Consider the following 19,486-nt stretch of genomic DNA (forward strand, 5'->3'; position numbering starts at 1 on the left):
GCCTGTTTTTTTTTTTTTTGGAAAGAATAATGGGCCAGACCATGACGTTTGATCACTGTATAGCCTTCTGGATATTTGTTTTTACATTATTGCAAATAGTATTTATTGTTCCATGTTCTTGGCATTTATAAGTGTAAATACATTGCCAATGCTCCAGATGGACGGAGTTTATTTCAAGTTAAAAATATAGAAGCTAAGCCATGGGTTTAGTTCAATTTGAGTGTAATTGCATTATTTACCCAAGTGCATTGTTTGGTCCATCTTGTGTCTAAATTATATATTTTTTCCATCTTAAGTTGGATGAATGTAATAATACAAACTAAGATTTGTCCCTTTAAAGCGTTTAATATTTCACAAAGCCATGCGTCAGCCAAAAAACTGTTAAATATTTCATCTTCATAAATCTCTGAAATGTCTTATTAGTTTGCAGTCTGTTCTTATGTGTACTGCGTACTAGCTAACTATGTGGGCTAAAATCATTTCATTTTTAAAATGTGGTAATCTTCTAGCATCAGTTTTTTTGCTGTGGCTTAAGCGACCTTATTCCAAACCTCATCCAATTTAACATCCATTTTAATCTCCTTGAACATAAAACCTTGTAACGTGCACTGCATCTTTCACAAAGTCACCAATACTGGTTGAATTTTGACGAGGATGCCCTAAAAACACTGGACAAAAATATTAACTGCCCTTGTGTGTGCAAGAGAGTGTCTCATCCATCATTCCTGCGCAGAGCTCAGGAGTGATGAACGACAGTCTGCCGACATGTGACAGGGCTCGAGACCCAGCAGAGAATGATTGGGGAAATTCACCATGTATTCTCCATCTAGCTAGGCAACTCAAAATGTTAATGTGTAACATAAGATTTGATGCATTTTTGTTGTTTTAAATGGTTGTGTCCTTGCATTTTGGGCTTTTAGCTCTAAGCTAGGCAGGAGTTTTAGTTTTGTATAAGCTTTTGATTCTTTTGTTGCACACTGATGTGAAAATGTTGATAAATGTTAAACGTTGTGCTATGGACATTATTATAAATTAATACATTTATTTACCTTTAACCGTGTGGAGTGTGAGTGTGTGTATTGTGATGAACCACACAAGAACAGGGATCCAGGTGGCAGAGATTTATTAGAGGGTTTCTCGTGTGGCTTTTGCACTCTCTTTTTCTCCTGTGGTTTTATACAGTATCTGACATACAGTACTTCATCTTACAAAAATAGACCCCTGGAGGTACGGGAAGAGATGGGATCACCCATCAGCAGAATTAGCTAACAGAACAGCTAGGAACATCACTATGTTTTTATTACTCCTCCCTTCATACATTACGTTGTATTCATGACCTTTAAGTTAAAAATGAGGTACAAAAAGACAGACACTCTCCGCGGTGTCCGGGCCCGTTGTCCTTCATTTGCCTAGAGCCTTGTCCAGGTTTGTCTTGATGGCATCTAGGAAGTCTGTGGTGTTGACGTAATGCTCGTTCAGCTTACAGCTGTGGTCACACAAAGACAAATGTTAATGATATTAGCCAGAGAAAACGTAACAATTGATGTCAGCAGTTTTATCATTAGGGCTAGTCCTTTAATGGAGGTCAAAGACATTACGCTTGGATCGTTTTTTACATGAACGGAATAATTCGCTGACTTACTTGGCGAGACCGTGAATGCAGCCAGCCAGATCCTTGGTCATCACACCGCTCTCCACAGTCTCCACGCACACCCGTTCTAGAGTCTGAGAGAACCTGCACAGGATAGGACAATGATTAACGGTTACATTTTTGTTTAAACATTGCCAATATGACAGGAATGCTGCTACATTGAAAACACCCATGCTATCCTAATCATACATTACAAATGACTTACTTGATCAGGTCAGGGTTTCCATCGAGTTTGCCACGGTGTTCCAGGCCCCTGGTCCAAGCAAAGATACTGGCAATGGGGTTAGTGCTAGTTGGCCTTCCCTGTGCAATAAAGTGAAATTAAAATCAATTATGATGCTACTGATTTAAAAAAAATGATATTGAACCCAATTAAAAAGTACATATGTGACTCTGGACCACAAAACCAGTCTTAAGTAGCATGGGTAAATATTTGTAGCAATAGCCAAAAATACATTGTATGGGTCAGAATTATAGATTTTTCTTTTATGCCAAAAAACATTAGGAAATTAAGTAAAGACCATGTTCCATGAAGACATTTTGTAAATTTCCTACCGTAACTATCAAAACTTCATTTTTAATTAGAACTTAATTTGGACAACTTTAGAGGCGATTTTCTCAGATTTTCTTTTTTTTTGCACCCTCAGATTCCAGATTTTCAAATAGTTTTATCTCGGTCAAATATCCTAACAAAGCATACATCAATGGAAAGCTTATTCAGCTTTCAGATGATGAATTAATCTCAATTTCCAAAAATTGACCCTTATGACTGGTTTTGTGGTCCAGTGTCACGAAAAACATGGTATTTTAGATATTAAAACAATTAGGATCATTAACATTAACATGAACTAAAAATGAACAATAATTCTACATCATCTTAATGTTAATTTTAGCATCTAATAATGCATTATTAAAATCACAAATTATTTTTTAACATTAGTTAATGCACTGTGAACTGACAAACAGTGAAACAATGAATGACAATGAATGAATTTTTATTAACTAACAGTAACAAATAAATAGAGTAATGTACTGTTCATTGCTTATGTTAAATACATAATGTTAATAAATGACACCTTATTGTAAAGTGTCACCATTAAAACTTTTAATAAATGTTTATTATTAACACTTACATAATATTATAATTAATACTTACAATGTAATAACAGTGCATTATACAATAATATTACAATAAACATTATAAAATGCTGCATTTACTTGATCACAATTAAAATTACATTTAAATTAAAAAAAAAAAAATTATTGCTGAAAGCTACATTTTCAGCAGCATTACTCCAGTCACATGATCCTTCAGAAATCATTCAAAAATGCTGATTTGGTGCCCAAAAAAGAAATATGAATAAAAAAAAAAACTTTTAATTCAATTTATCAATTTAATCTATCCTTGCTGAAAATATAAGTACTCATTTTAAATATCTTATATTTCTGAATTCTGTAATAGAGCAACAAATGCTGCTTAAGCATTATATATATAGAGAGAGAGCATCAAAGTTTATCATATAATAATAATTTAAAACATTTTATACAATATAAAAGGACCCAAGTCAAATATTCAGTGTTCAAATGCTAATGTTGAAGGCTGTCATTTTTTCTTCTAACCACAAGATGGCATAAGGCATCTATAAACCATTTGTAATTTAAAAAAAAAAAAAAAAAATGGTTCATTTTGTTGTTGTTGTTTCTTGTTTTAAAATTTAAAACAACCTACTCTGAATTTTCTATATCAAACCTAAATTGGTATGCAGAATATTATATGTAGCAAAAATAAGTAAATAAACTCAAAATATACACAAATTAACGGAGATGCACAAACCTTCTGGTGCTCACGATAATGCCTGGTTACTGTGCCGTGAGCGGCCTCAGCCTCAATGGTCTTTCCATCAGGACACACAAGCACGGACGTCATCAGCCCCAGAGAACCGAAACCTGCAGACAATATTCAACATCCTTTGAATCACAAATACAATTAGTTCAAATATCTTCCTTTATGCTTCACAAGCACTAGTGCATTTAAAAATCAGTGCATGATTTTCCTCTTTTTTGTCTTTTGTGTTTACACAATCATATATGTTTAGACCATAAATAATGCTGACTTGAAGTGCAAAAAATCAAAAACTACAATAAAACAGTTCTGGTTCTAATTGGATGAGCATGGGTGCAATATGATAAAACAATATAATAAAGCTGACGATTTATTTTTGAACAGACATTCTATGTTATTTACCCTGAGCAAGGATGTCAGACTGTACATCTCCATCGTAGTTCTTGCAGGCCCACACAAAGGCGCCTGATGACTTGAGCACCTGAGCCACCATGTCATCGATGAGCCTGTGCTCATACCAGATCTTCAGCTTGTCAAACTCTGGCTTGTAGTTTCTACCCATGGAGCACAATAAAGACGTTCAGTATTTTGCATTTAAATTGCTGTAGTAGAAAAATATAGTTTCACATGTCAGCGCTGTGACAGCATCTCAAAGCGCTAATCTCATAATTACACAGCAACACACGCTCATAGAAAACACATGGCCGAAGTGCGCAAATAAAACCCTTCTTACTTCTCAAAGATATCCTGGAAAATGTCCTTGAATCTGCCATCGTAAGCCTTCAGGATGGTGTTCTTAGTGCTCATGTAGAGAGGCCATTTCTTCTGAATGGCGTACTGGAAGCAGCTGTGAGCGAAGCCAGTGATGGACTGTTAGAAAGAGACGAAAGACAGAATGTCACATAAGCAGGAAAAATAGATGTTCCACTTTCACAATGGGGAATCCAACTTGGAGTCGGAAACGCTGGCTGTATAGTTCCGAAGGGTGAGCAAAAATCACTCACTTCAAATGTGAAGTGGAAATGGTGTAAAAAATGAATTTTGGTACTATCAATTTGCAGCCTACAATGAACAGACACTTCATTCAGTCAATCTCTTTAAGGAAAAAAAAAAAAAAAAAAAAAAAAGAGAGAGAGGGCATTGCAGCACCACCTCTGGAGCAGCTTGAAGGCAGACACCTCATCTGTTGTAAAGCCAAACAGACCATTCCCCTGACTACAAACAAAGACTTCAGGACATCAGGTACACAAGCTGAGGGAGGTCATCTATTATCTAGACTTCGTCCATCCGGAGGTGTAAGTGCAGAACATAACAGAATTTGAGGCAAAAGGCCTTAATTATACAAACTCAGAATACACGAGACAGTCTAAAAATGTCTCTAATTTAAGGTGTTATTTTTACACTTTCAAGATAGATCACCAGAGTATAAGCTCATTAACAGAAAGACAGACATTTTTCAAATTCATATTCATTTGCCAATTTTTTTTTTTTTTTTTCAGTGGAAATTAGGAAGGTCCCTGCTGATAGGAAGGTACTGTTCTGAGTTCACATTTGGATTCATTTTAATGCTATGAACATTTTAACACCGCTGGATGCTGTAATTCATGAAGTGCAAAAGCCAAGGGTTCTACCATTTAACAAATTAGTTTCTAGTCACTCATAATTACTGGATTTTTAAAATCAGCTTAATTTGCATTTATAAAAAGTCATTTCTGACCTAAAAAGTTGTTAAGGCATCAACTTCTTTCCTTGTAAATTATTTCATAAACACTACTGTCAAAAGGTTTGAGCTCAATACGATTTTTATTACTTTTGAAAAAGTCTCTTAAGCTCACAAACATTTATTTGAAGTAATGTTGCGCAATCATAATTTAATTTTAAAATGTTTTAATTTCAGTGTAAAATAACTGTTCTATTTCAGCATACTTTAAAAAGTAACATATTCCTGTTTAAAAAGCTGAATTTTCAGCTGCCATTAATCCAGTTTTCAGTGTTCAGACTTTTTTCTCAAAACTGAGAGATATAAACTTGCAATTTTGAGTTTTAAATCAGAACTGAGGAAAACTAACATTTCTGACATTTTTCCTCAGAATTGCAGGTTTATATCTCACAATTGTCACTTTTTTGTCAGAATTTCATGATATAAACTTGCAGTTTTGACTTAATTGAACTGTGAAATATAAATTCACAATTCTGACCTTTTTTCTCAGAATTGCAAGTTTGTTGCAATTGTGACTTTTGTTTGTCAGAATTTCATGATACAAACTTGCAATTCTGACATTTTTCTCAGAAATGAGATATAAACTCACAATTCTGACATGTTTTCCTCAGAATTGCAAGTTTATATCACAATTGTGATTTTTGTTTGTCAGAATTTCATGATATAAACTCACAATTCTGACATGTTTTCCTCAGAATTGCAAGTTTGTTGCAATTGTGGCTTTTTTCCTCAATATAAACTTGCAATTCGGAGAAAAAAGGTCAGAACTGAGAGTGTCTATAATCGCAATTGTGACTTTTTTTGTCAGAATTGCAAGTTTGTATTACAATTGTGATTTTTTTTCCTCAGAATAGATATAAACTTGCAGTTGTGAGTTTTAAAGTCAAAACTGTGAGAACTCGATTCTGAAAAATGAAGTCAATTCCGTTATAAACATGATTCTTCAGAAATCATTCTAATATGATGATTTGCTGCTCAAGAATCATTTCTTATTATTAATGTCGGAAACAAAAACATGATATTTTTCAGGATTCTCTGAATAAAAAGTTGAAAAGTTTTTTTCCTGATCAGTTTAGTGCATTCATGCTGATTAAAACCATTAATATCATGAAGAACCTTACTGACCCCAAACTTCTGAATGGTGCTGTATATATTTAATTTCCTTTAGAATTACGATTTTTGTTCATGTTGTTAAATTGTTCTTCCCACAGATTGTCACAGGTATCTTGATGCTAGTCCAGTGTTTAAAAATGCATTATATGCATATGTGCACTGACCTCGTCAGTGTTGTACATTCCCATTCCACAGCCACCACCAGGGAAATCAAACACCTCCCACTCCTTGGTTTTGCTTCCATCAGCTGGAGAGAAGACCATTTTAAATTTGCCTGGTTGGCTCACAACAAAGTCTGTTGCTTTGTACTGTAAAGTAACAAGACAATTGGAGTTTAGAATTGAAGAACACACTAAAAAAAAAAAAAAAAAAAAAAAAAAAAAAGACCCCAAAAAAGCAGACCTGGTCACCGTGGGCATGTCTGCCAATGGTGATGGGCTGTGTCCAGCCAGGAACAAGTCTGGGAATGTTCTTGCAGATGATTGGCTCACGGAAGACAGTGCCACCCAGAATGTTCCTGATGGTTCCGTTAGGGCTCTTCCACATTTTCTTCAGCTTGAACTCTGTCAAAACCAGCTTGCAAATTAGTAGTTGACCACAATGGATTTTTAAATGGCAAAAATCTAAAGTGCAAGATGACAAAATCTAATGATACCAACTCAAAGGTCAAATTTAAATGAATATTTGTGTTTACATTAGCTCAATTCACAATTTTTAAAACTATATATATATATATATGCTGGAACAAAAACAGACACAAACTAAAACTCACAAACATATGGAAGCCCGTTTCCACCACTTTGTCACGCAATTGTGAGTTTACATCTTACAGCTGACTTTTTTTCTCAGAATTGAGTTTATATTTCGCATTTCTTACTTTATAACATGCAGTTGTGAGTTAAGTCAGAATTTAAAGATAGAAATTTGCAATTCTGAGAAAATATCAGTATTGGTTTTTCCTCTCAAAATTGGACTTTATGACTTGCAATTGCAAAATTATCTCTCACAACTCTTAAGTCAAAATTGGAATTGTGAGAAAAAGAACTGTGACATACAAACTCAAATTTGTGAGGAAAAAAAAAAAAAAACAATTTCACAATTCTTGACTTTCTCGCAATTGAGTTTATATCACATAATTCTGAGAAAAAAAGTCAGAATGACTTATTATCTAGCAATTTATATCTAGCAATTCTGACATTATAACATGCAATTGTAAGTTATTAGGTCAGAATTGAGAGATATAAACTTGCAATTCTAAGAACATAGTCTTTGCGCCCCTCAAAACTTTATTTTATAACTTGCAATTGCAAGTTTATTTCTCACAATTCTGAGGAAAACAATTCTGAATTGTGAGAAAGTCAGAATTGCTAGATATAAACTTGTAATTGCAAGAATTGTGAGATACAAACTCAAATGCGCGAGAAAAAAATGTCTCTCACAATTCTGACTTAATTTCCTGCAATTGAGATTTTATCACAATTCTGATAAAAAAATCAGAATTGCAAGTTTATATCTAGCAATTCTGACTTTCTAACATGCAATTATGAGCTATTAAGTCAGAATTGAGAGATAAACTCCCCATACCTCACAACTCTGAGGAAAGAATTCTGAATTGGGGGAGGGAAAAAAAAAAAAAAAAAAGTCAGAATTGCTAGACATAAACTAGCAGTTGCAAGGAAAAAAAAGGCCAGAATGCAAGTTATCATCTCACAATTCCGACTTTATTTCTCGCAATTGAGTTTATATCACAATTCTGAGGAAAAAAGCCTGAATTGAGAGTTTATAGCTCATAATTCTGACTTTATAACATGAAATTGTAGTTAAGTCAGAATTGAGAGATATAAACGTTTTTCCCCTCTCAGAATTGGACTTTATAGCTTGTACTGGCAAGTAAATATCACACAATTCTGACGAATTTTTTTTTAATTGCGAACAAAAAGTCAGAACTGCATCTTTATCCCACAACTACAACTTTATTTAAAAAATAAAAAATAACAAAAAAAGAAGTTTATAAAGCACAACTCTGAGGAAAAAAAAAACAGAAATCAGAATTGCGAGTTTGTATCATGCAAGTATGAGAAAAAAAGCCTGAATTGTGAGATAAAAAGTCGCAATAACATTTTTTTTTTTTTTATTTATTTTTTTTAAATCAGTGGTGGAAACGGGCATTCATACAAACATGAGCAGTTATTAATTGATGCTGATAATGCACAACGGACACATTGTACAGCATGGCCAATATATCGATCTCTCATTAAAACAAATATCATGAGAAAGCATTTCTAAGGTGTGCCGTACCTTCGACCCTAGCTTCGTCAGGAGTAATGGTGGCGCATTTCACAGCAACATTGTATTTCTGGGTAGCTAAAGCAGAGTCAATTGTGACTTGGTCATCAGTCTGGTCACGGTAAGGAAGACCCAGGTCAAAATACTTCAGCTCCACATCCACGTTGGTCAGAATGAGCTGGACACAACAAGTTCATGTTAAAGAGTCATTCTCAAAAAAAAAAAAAAACCCATAGATTAATAAAGCAAGTCATTTGGTAATTTTACTTAATCCTAAAAGGGTGATGTAAATTTTCAAAAATACTTGCTCGTACTTCATCTTAATATTCAGTTTGATGATGCAAAAATTTCACACCCCTCCCCTTTAAAATTACACCACACATGATCGTTTATATTCTGACTGAGCCTGAACACCATAGTTATTATAATCTCTAGATTAATAGCATTGTTGTTCTGGCTATAAATAAAGAGCCCATTCTGATTCTCCACAGAATTGGCAGAATCATTTCAGCTTGTGGCACGTCACCACCACCATCTGCCGTCTCTCTCAGGGAGGCAGACGGCCAGTCAGCGAGAATGACCTCAACGCTGACCCTGCCCCCTGCGTGATGCGGCCGTAATCTCCCGGTCTTCACGCGTAAACACTCTCCCAGTAAGCCTATCACACTGTCTTTTTAAAAAAGGAGATCTGCGTAACACGCCAATCACTCCTCCACTCTCTCCTCGTCTGTTTAATTCTCCCAAGAGACGCTGTCACATTCCCTTTCCAATTTCAATCTCCTTTTGTCTTTCTACTCTTGTCTAACCCAATTTTCGTTCTGTCTGTGCCTGTCTAGGCTTCTCACTCTCCTGTTTCTCTCTTTCCTTTGCCCTCTACATCTTTCCCTCCTGCATTCTGTTTCTCTCTCTCGGTGTGTGTGTCACCGTTTTAAAAATAGACTAGACAGACACTGCTTCCCTCCCCCTCATTCTCTCTCACTCACACGCTTGGCGTTTAAGCACCTTTTCTTTGATGAACTCCCAGATGATCCTGGTCATCTCATCTCCGTCCATCTCCACCACCGGCTTCGCCACCTTGATACGTTTATCGGCATCTGCGGAACAAAACAAAGACAATCTTTCCATAAGCCTGTTTTTCTTTCAGACCTGAATAAGGGATTGATTCTTCCCACTCATGAGACACTCGAAAATGAGTGGTTCCTCAAGAAGGAGGATAATAAAGACATATAAAGCCTCATTCACACCATCAGCGACTACTGAGTCGGTCGCTAGTAGGCATTCTAAGTTCTGGTTGCACTAGAAACAGTTATGAACATCATTACACTGACACTGACACTGACACTGACAATGCCTCTAAATCTTAATTTTCATGAGGGAAGAGCTTGTGTATAAACTACTCCCACGTATACTGCAACATATCTTAGATAAAAATCAACACTTGCTCTTGATCTTACAAATGATTAAGTCTACACAATCAAATTGTCTTTCTAAAAACAAGGATATGCCTTGCATTCATCATCTTGTTAATGTCTCTGTGATTCCACTGTTTTATGTATGTCTATGATCATACACTGTGTGTTACACTGCTCTCTGTAATCTAAAACAATTTTGTAATACAAGGCTATTCTTAAGATTATTATCCGACCACATCATACATTACCGTTCAAAGGTTTGATGCAAATAAGATTTTAAACACTTTTTCAGCAAGGTTGCATTAAATAGATCAAAAGTGATAGGAAGGTTTTTCACCGACACAAACATTTCCTAACTTTAATATATATAAAAATCTAAAAAAATATTTTTATAAAATATATTTAAAAAAAAAAAATATATATATATATATATACACACACACACACACACACACACACACACACACATATACACACATATACATATATAGTAAATCCATATATGCGTCAAAGTAGCAGCACTGATTTTGTTCCATTCCAGCTTCTCTAATGTGGATAAAGGCATCGCTATTGCTGTGAGTCTGTGACTGGAAAAAGAGATATAACGTTAAACGTTTTGAATGATGAAATGCAAGGGCAATAAACACTCGTCTACAATAATATATGGTTTATCTGTGTTCTTCAAGCCATCTCGTGTATTTTCATAAGCCATTGCTAATCGACATACATAGAATATGAGTATACAATTTATCGTCTGCATCATTCTGTGATACGAATCCACATCAGATCACATAAGGAAGTTATTTCAAACACTGGACAGATGTTGTGAATTAAAAACAAGTTATAATGTTTTTTATAACTTTTGTTTTTATAACTCTTGTTGGACAACAGGTTTAGAAAGGCTTATCATTGCATGTCATTAGAATGGAAGATGCTCTGCATGTGTTACTTTTTCAAATATAAGCGGGGAAGCGCTTCCTCATTTTAGCACATGAAATCGCGGGCACACATACAGCAAATTCCGAGAGAAATAAAACAAGGAAGTTATTTAAATGCAAAACCAAAAAAAACGCAATTCACAAGCGCGGTTCAATATTATACTGAGAACTGCGACATCCCTAATATATATATATATATATATATATATATATATATATATAAAATATTATATTATATTATAAAAATTAATTAATATGCAACATGCAGTTGACCAGTGGCAGCAAATTAGCACATTCCATTGATTTCTGAAGAACCATGTGACATTGTAGACTAGAATAATGACTGCTGAAAATTACTTAATCAATCAATCAATCATCAAATAAATACAGCCTTTTTTAAAAAAAAAAAAAAAAAAAAAAAAAAGTTACCAACCCAAAAAGTTTAAACAGTAGTGTAAATATGAACATATGCAACAAGCTGTTGACCATCATATGAGTTACAGTATCTTGATATTTATATTTGAAACAGTCTGCACTGTGGTTTTGTTACTTCCTGTTAGAGCTTTGACAGTAGAGAACTCTACACCATCTCAACTCAGCTGTTGAAATGGAAAGTGCTAAAAATAGGCATTAGCACATAACTTTAAAAACACCCTACATTGTATAAAAAAAAAAAAATAAATAAATAAACAATTTGTTGATTCAACTTAAAATAATTTGTTAGCTGGTTGCCTTAATTTTAAGTTCAGTCAACTCCAAAAGTTTAGTCAACCTGAAATGTTGTACTAAGTGACAATTTAGACATTTAAATTCATTCAACTTAAAAGTTTAAGGCAGCTAGGTAACAAGCAGAGCTTTCTAAGTTTAACAAACCAATTTTTTTGTTTAGTCAACTCAAATATAATACTTGTCACTTAGTAAAACTTAACATTTCAAGTTAACTAAAATTGTGAGTTGACTGAACTTAAAATGTTAAAGCAGAGCCGTACACATATGGCATCTTTCGCGCACTCAAGTTCGTTATTTCAAATGTAGGCGCAGGGCAGCTCGGCTTTTTCAGGCGCATCCGCGCCGCATCGAAATAATAAGTGCAACTTCTCTAGTGGGCTCCCGCAGCGGGGCAGTTTGAACTTTGGTCCAAGCAGATAAACGGTCCGTGTGGTCCATTTCGTTCCGCTTTTGGAACATAAAAATTATAATGAACATTAATCGAACTCTTCATATCGTTTTATAGAGGAAAATTATAATTATCATTATTGAATTATCACCCAGTCCTATTACACATCATAATAGCAATCTAAACATCTGAGAGCCAGACATGCTCTGTTGGCAGCTGTAATGCCTTGATTACCAGATTAAACTCACACAGGTTTCATTTTCAAAGATTACTGGGTCAGCACACTTTTATAGCTTTACTGGCTGATTGCCAATTAAAATTAATAGATAACAGGCCAATTAGAACAGACATTGCGTTCATTCGTTTTAGTTTTATTATAGGGTTGTGTTGTCCAATAACAATGCAAAGTCATCAAAAAAAATAAGGAATTATGTCATTATGGTCCAAAACCGGACTATACATAGGGCGTTTCCAAACCATGAAGGGATGATAAAGATAAAATTACTCATACCGCCCACACCTACTTGACAAAAGGACCAATTTGCAACAATTTCATGAACTAAATGTCTTCCTTTAGCATTTAAAATGCATTTTATGACACTTCTTTCCACTAAAGCAAGTAAGTAGAGGGGTCATCCCATTCTCTCTCAGTAGGGACAAATTTGAGAAAGAAGGGGGAGCCATGGAGGGAATCAGTGACTTTGTAACACTTGCCAAGTTCCTGCTCCTGCTAGAGAGCCATTCCATCTAAGGAGTCAGCAAAGCGGTCAAAAACAGTAAAAGAGTTCATAAAAAGACAAAATGCTGTCCATAAAGCATGGCATAATCTTTTTTATAAGCATAGTGGGTAACACATTTACCACTCCACTGATGTAACATTCTATAAACTACATCTTCAATCTCTTTCAGCAGCCACGTCAGGTTCATCAAGTCAAAGTTCAGACCCTCTGAACAAGTTCAATTGCAGAATGACAAGTCACAGAGAATAAGGATGTCTAATGTTGCTACATGTTTTATGTAAAGCAAGAGCCTTATATAAAGACTCCAAGGAAAAGCACCATTTCATTTCAGCGCCACTAAGCTAAAGGAAGCCCCAAAAACATCTTTCAGATAGGGTTACTGCTTAGCACAGCTGTGACAACCAAAAGTGCATTATGGGTAAGGCCTTTCGCTTGAAACCTGACTGGGTTCATAAACAGAAATTACATAAACCAGGAATCCTGGGAAAAAGTATCCTCTCACTAGTCATACGCGGTGGGACAGCGTGCTAAAGGGGGAGGAGGAGGTAAGGACAGGATTATGTAAGCATGCTTCAATGCCCTGTTTCTAACAACACCGCAGCCATCTGCATAGCGAATGAATCCTCCCATGAGCAATACATTTGTGCTGAGCTGCGGCATGAGCTAACGTGCCATGATGGACTGCAGATAGCTCACGTTTCCTCTGAATTTCTCAGAAACATCATCCAATGGAAAATCGATCATGTGATCTACAAACCAATGGGTTTGAGTTATTTTTACTGGAAACTGAATGGTATAAAATGACATGCTTCACATGCATTGAGCATAAAATAGCACACTGCCACTTTACTCCTACACTACAGTACAATGGAGGATACTCTAGGACTGCGCTAGAATCCAGCTGGTGCCTCATTACTTATTTTAGAAACCTTCTCTAAATATGTTAACACAAATTGCAGCTTCTAAACTACTATTTACTTTCAGTGCAATAATTTGAAACCTAAATTAAAATAATTGGTGATTAAGCATACAGTAAAACTACAAAAAAAATCCCTAAACACTATTGCTGTTTTAGAAGAACATAAAATGCAATTTACTCCTGTGGTAGCAAAGCTAAATTTTCAGCAGCCATTATTGTGTTCAGTGTCATATGATCCTTCTGAAATCATTCAAATATGCTGATTTGGTGAAAACTGTATTAATGTTGAAAGCAGTTGTGCTCTTTAAAGGGATAGTTCACCCAAAAAAAATATTTTTTCATTACTCATTTCGTTCCAAACCCATAAGGCCTTTGTTCATCTTTGGAAAATAAATTAGGATATCAAATATTATTTAAGATATTATTTTTGGGCCTTGAACATGTCAGTTGCATTGCTGTCTATGCAGTGTCAAAAAAATTCTCGGATTTCATCAAAACTATCTAAATTTGTGTTCCAAAGATGAACGACTTGAGGGCAAGTAATTAATGACAGAATTTAAATTTTTGTGGATGTGAGATACCTTTTTCATAAATAGGTTTTTTTCATAAATAGAAAGTTCAAAATAACAGCATTATTTAAAATAATGCATTTCATAACATTATAAATGTCTTTACTGTCACTTTTGATCATTTTTAATCCATTCTTGCTAAATAAATATAAATATAAATATATATATATATATATATATATATATATATATATATATATATAAATATCCCAAAAGTTTTTGTGGTAGTTTAAGTATTTACCTAAAATAAAGTATTTAATGTCAGCGTATTTTATTTCTGCACCTCCCTTGTCAGACAGAAATTACAGCGTGAAGTTTTTTTTTTTTTTTTTTTTTTTTTTTTTTAAATCAAACTTTTGTTAATTACTTCTGACTTATGGACCTTTTTCACAAGACTGTGATGAAGCATTTCAACAGTCATTAGCATTGTAAATTCTCAAAAAAAAAAAATGTATGTGCATTTATAACACTGTAATTTGTATTACATCACATTTGCATCAAATTACAAAAAAAAAAAAAAAAAAAAACCTGGTTAGTGCAAATGCTAGGTTGTTTCTAATGCAGCGTTTATGAGAGGGAAGGTAAACTTGACGTTTTTCTCTCTTCTGTCTCTTGTTATCAGGCTCTCTAAATTTTTTTTCTTTTTTTGAAAGTCATGAAAGCACTATCGTGGAGTTTTTCTTTTGCTTTTTGAGCAAATGGGAATGCAAAAAATATATATTTGTGGTACTCTCGCATTCACTGCTCTCGAACTGACGACTTCCACTGCTGAGAAACCCAGAAATGTAAAAAAGGTCCATTGGCCATTTAATAACATTTGCTTGCAACACATTTCTAAGTCAACAGTTCTACAGTAGCGAAGATTTAAAGTGGATCAAAAAAGTTAAAGTTGTCCTAAGACAAGAACGGGTATTGTTTTGGTTTTAGGACAACTTTGATAAAAGGTTTTGATCCACTTCAGATGTTAACTACTGTATATTTATATCCATATATCTTAAAATGATCTTTACAAAAAAAGAAAGGTATGTTGCATTTCCAAGTACACAGTCAGTGAAGAAATATTTTATTTAAAAATGTGCCATTTACACACTTAAACCATTTTAAGCATACAGTGTGCAGATGACAGAATTTCTTCACAAACTATTCCTTTTTAACATTATAACAAAGTAAAAGGCCAAGTCAACCCACGTGTATCTAAGCCTCTACACAAGCCATGTGGTCAGCGTATCACATAGCAAGCCATCGCTCCCACATGACCCTTTGATTTTCAGTTGTCAAGGACATTTGCAAACATAAGTGTACACTTGTGCTCCACACTTGAAGGTCAGTCGTTAAAAAATCCATGAGGTGAGCATGTTCACATGGAGTCCTCACAAATCATTTGGGGAAACGTTCTTATACTCTTTCCTACCGACGACCTACAAAAGTAGCTCATGAGTGACCCGGACAGAAAGAGTCTTAAATTAGATATTTTATGAAGATGCTGTACCATAGCGGGACTAATAATAAACAGCTAACCAGCTGGGTTGACAAAAGCAAGAGCTCAGATGTTTCTCTTGGACAAAGAGAACAAATCTTTGATCTATAAAACATAATTCTACCCACCCAATAAGGTTTTTTTTTTTTTTTAATTTATATTTTCTTTTCACATATATCACATATGAACAAATTATAGTTCAGGTATAAACATGAATTAAATCAATTACGTTTCAGAAAACGTCACAAACATTAATAAATGAGAGCTGTGGGCTTCTCGGCTCGCATTACAACCCATAAAACCTCTTGGCAAACGTCAAATCCAACCTTGTGACTTTAATGAGAGAGAACATGCAAGTGTGCTTGGCAGTGAGCCTAAACTGATGTCAATAAAGCCCATCTGAATTGCAAGACAGCTTCTTATACAAGACCGCTATGCATTGCATAAACTGGCTGACACTTCACATAATATATATATATATAATATAAACAAACATAAACTAAAAGAAAAACCCATAATCACCTTAGAAAGCGAGGTATACTAACAACCATTTAGTGCCAAAGCCTCACGCCTTTTAATAAACTTTGCAATGTTTTAAAGTGTTTGCCTCAAGTGCAAAAAGTTAGTTTTATCACCACATGTAATTAATTGTCCTGGTGTTAATTAAGACCAACTTATTCAGAATAAAGCCCAAAGGTGACCTGGAGGACATGAGGGCTGGTGTACGCCAAGTAAACCACTGACACTTGGACAATCCTCCATGAGAACTGATTACCTAACACAGAAAGACAGCTCCTACTAATTCATTCACAGTTGTGTGCGAAGTGCCCTTCATTTGTCCCTTGTTTCAAAGTAACACCCTAAGACAAGCATGTTTCAAAAGATAACTCTCAATCTATCAGTCCAAACGTTAGTTCAGTTGGTGCATCAAATGGGACATTTAAAATCAATGCAGCCTGTGCATATTAAAACAGGCTTAAAATAACGTGCTATGATCTAGTAGTCAAATATCATGTTTAACAAAGCAGATAATGTGCTTGTTGGTCATTTACATCTCAATCTGCACTCAGTCAGTAGTAAAATAAGACGTTCTGAACAGGCCGGCTGACCTTGAAATGATTTCATACCGCAAATACAAGCAAAACAGACAAAACCCCATAGGAACACTTATGTAACTGATTAACGAATTATTTTACATCACAAAGCTGTTTGGTTATATGTTCGTAAGTACATTTCCAGCGGTATTTTAGGCGCGAATGGTTTCGTAAGTCTCTCCGCAGTCTCTTTGAGCAACCCATCCGGGCGATTCACACACCGAAAATACATTCTCTTACAACGCCGTCAAACGTTCAAACGTGCAATGATGTGTTTTTTTAGACAGGCTTCGCTTTTAAGAAATGCTACCTTACGCAAAATGGTTTAAATGAAGCTAGTTTATCGTTTTATATTACTCTTTTTAAAAAAGACACCGCGAACAAAGGAGCGTGCTTCTGCCTATGCGGCCGAGCGATTCCCGCTGCACGTACAACGTCACCGCAAAAAATAACGTTCTTCTGTGGCCGCGAAGAGATGAAAATATGCAAGCTGGCGAATTGAAAGAAACACGACATCCGCAACCGGCTTTCTCCAATACAAGCATGAGTTTTGTGGCTGGGGTGAAAGGAGATTTAAATTTAAAAGCCCATCGTCTCAGATAAGCATTAACCGGTGTTAAACGCCGGTTAACGCGGCTTTATTGCACATCTATAGATAATTGTGGAAGTGGAAAACTCACAGTTCCTCTGTTGCAAACTCTGGCAAGAAGCTGGAGCAAGAACGGCGGGGGTTTTGGATAGAGTGGCCGCGGACCTAGTGAGAGAGCTGAGGACCTTCAGGTAACCTGCCATGTTTTTTTTCTCGCCGAAAACACTAGAGGTTGCTGCCCGACTTCACTCCGGTCGAAGGAAGGGTCGAATGAATCGGAGCATACAGCAATAAACGAAACTCTTCTCCGCCTCCGTCTCAGGGCCGACGTCACACTTACATGGGGTCAGGACTAAAAATCATCGATGCGGTGAGTGGCCAATCATAATTGAATAAGCAACACATCGATGTTCCACCTGGTGACTTTTGAGAACGCGCAGTTTGCACGTTCTCTTTTATTTTCAGTTAACCCTTTGTGGGCGTTCGAGGTTATTTCCGATTTTGTGCTTTCGCAGAATGACACCGTTTTTCATTCATATTAATTTTTTAAAAGAAATCATTTAAAAAGATAAAATATACGTTACATTTCAAAAATACTTTCATTGAATGTCAACATGTATAAATTGGTGGTCTGTTTATTTGTGTTTTTGGCATAAGTAACAGACTGTCTAAACGACACAGAACAGGCAGATAACTCTCCACATTCCGTTGTCTGGTTGCTGAGCAGCCCCGCTAATTTTAGAAGGGTTGAGTTACCATACTGGGTGAAAGAATGGGAGGTGCGCAGTCTGGTTGTGCGCATGCGTCGTAGAGCAACTGCAGGTCACTTCAAGGTGCCGAAAGCTAGAGTGTCTGAGTCGTTGAAGGTTGAATGCTTGTATCCTTTAAAATTATATTATATAATAATGTTGTTTATACATACTATTTATGTTTATATTATGTTTTAGATCAAAAACTGTTATGTTAATGTATCATAATTAAATAGAAAATATGCAATTGATATATGCATATAATTTAAAAAGTAAGATATTTACATACACATATTTAACACTCTCAATACTTGTTGAAATCTGACAGTGTTGACAGTATCAATGTACTCTGGCTCTGTGACAAATAAATCACCAAATCACAGTCTATTCTGTTTAAAGCCATACAAAAAAGAAAGTTAAAGTTGAATTCCTCAAATGCTTCACATGATTTTGACAAGGAAGCACAGTGAGTAGGAAATTCCATGGCCTTATGCCATTCTAAAATTTAGCATGCAAACGTTGCTCCACTGACCTATATGTCAATATGACCTCTGTTATCATTCAGAGGTTTGAAATGTGTGTAGTTCACAGTAAACTGTTTGCACTGTTGGTCTGCTTACAGTACTCACTCTGCATAGGTCAAGCCCAAAAAAAAAAAATCCAATTATTTTCACAGCTGGAACTGGTTCACCACCATTAAATTGCATTGTACTTATAATTATGAACAACAGAACAGCATGTTACTGATGAGAACATTCTGTCATGTGGTTATAATGACAGTTTAGGGCATAAATAACAATGTACCAATAGACACAACCGTCTTAATCAGACAATATTTTATAGTAATAATAATAATAAAAAAAATATTTTTGTATTTGATTGATTGATTGATTGATGTTTAATGCTTATACTGTCTTAAGCTAACAGTATGTTCAAATAATTCAAATACATTTTCCATTCAAATTTATAATGAAATCAAGCCTAACCCAGTTGTTGCCTGTATAAGTATAAATGTATATACTACTACTACTACTACTACTACTAATAATAATAATTATTATTATTAGTATTATTATTATTAATATACACTACCAGTCAAAAGTGTTTGAACAGTAAGATTTTTAATGTTTAAAGAAGTCTCTTCTGCTCACTAAGCCTGCATTTATTTGATCCAAAGTACAGCAAAAACAGTACAATTTTAAAATATTTTTACTATTTAAAGTAACTGTTTTCTATTTGAATATATTTTAAAAAGTTAATTTTTCCTGT

General features: G+C 34.9%; 1 protein-coding gene across 1 annotated transcript; it reads right to left on the reverse strand.

The window, feature by feature from the left end:
• Positions 1–1,106: 1,106 nt before the first annotated feature.
• On the reverse strand, positions 1,107–17,745 carry idh2 (isocitrate dehydrogenase (NADP(+)) 2). The gene is made up of 11 exons (XM_051134368.1): positions 17,560–17,745; positions 9,616–9,707; positions 8,626–8,791; positions 6,730–6,890; positions 6,492–6,635; positions 4,228–4,364; positions 3,897–4,048; positions 3,486–3,598; positions 1,857–1,954; positions 1,643–1,735; positions 1,107–1,486 (listed from the first exon to the last, which is right to left on the reverse strand). Exons 1-11 carry the CDS (start codon positions 17,669–17,671, stop codon positions 1,402–1,404), a joined length of 1,353 nt encoding a protein of 450 aa, XP_050990325.1. The 5' UTR covers positions 17,672–17,745; the 3' UTR covers positions 1,107–1,401.
• Between the last annotated feature and the right edge of the window lie 1,741 nt (positions 17,746–19,486).

The sequence above is a fragment of the Labeo rohita genome, chromosome 18, assembly GCF_022985175.1.
Source record: "Labeo rohita strain BAU-BD-2019 chromosome 18, IGBB_LRoh.1.0, whole genome shotgun sequence".
NCBI classification, from domain to species: domain Eukaryota; kingdom Metazoa; phylum Chordata; class Actinopteri; order Cypriniformes; family Cyprinidae; genus Labeo; species Labeo rohita.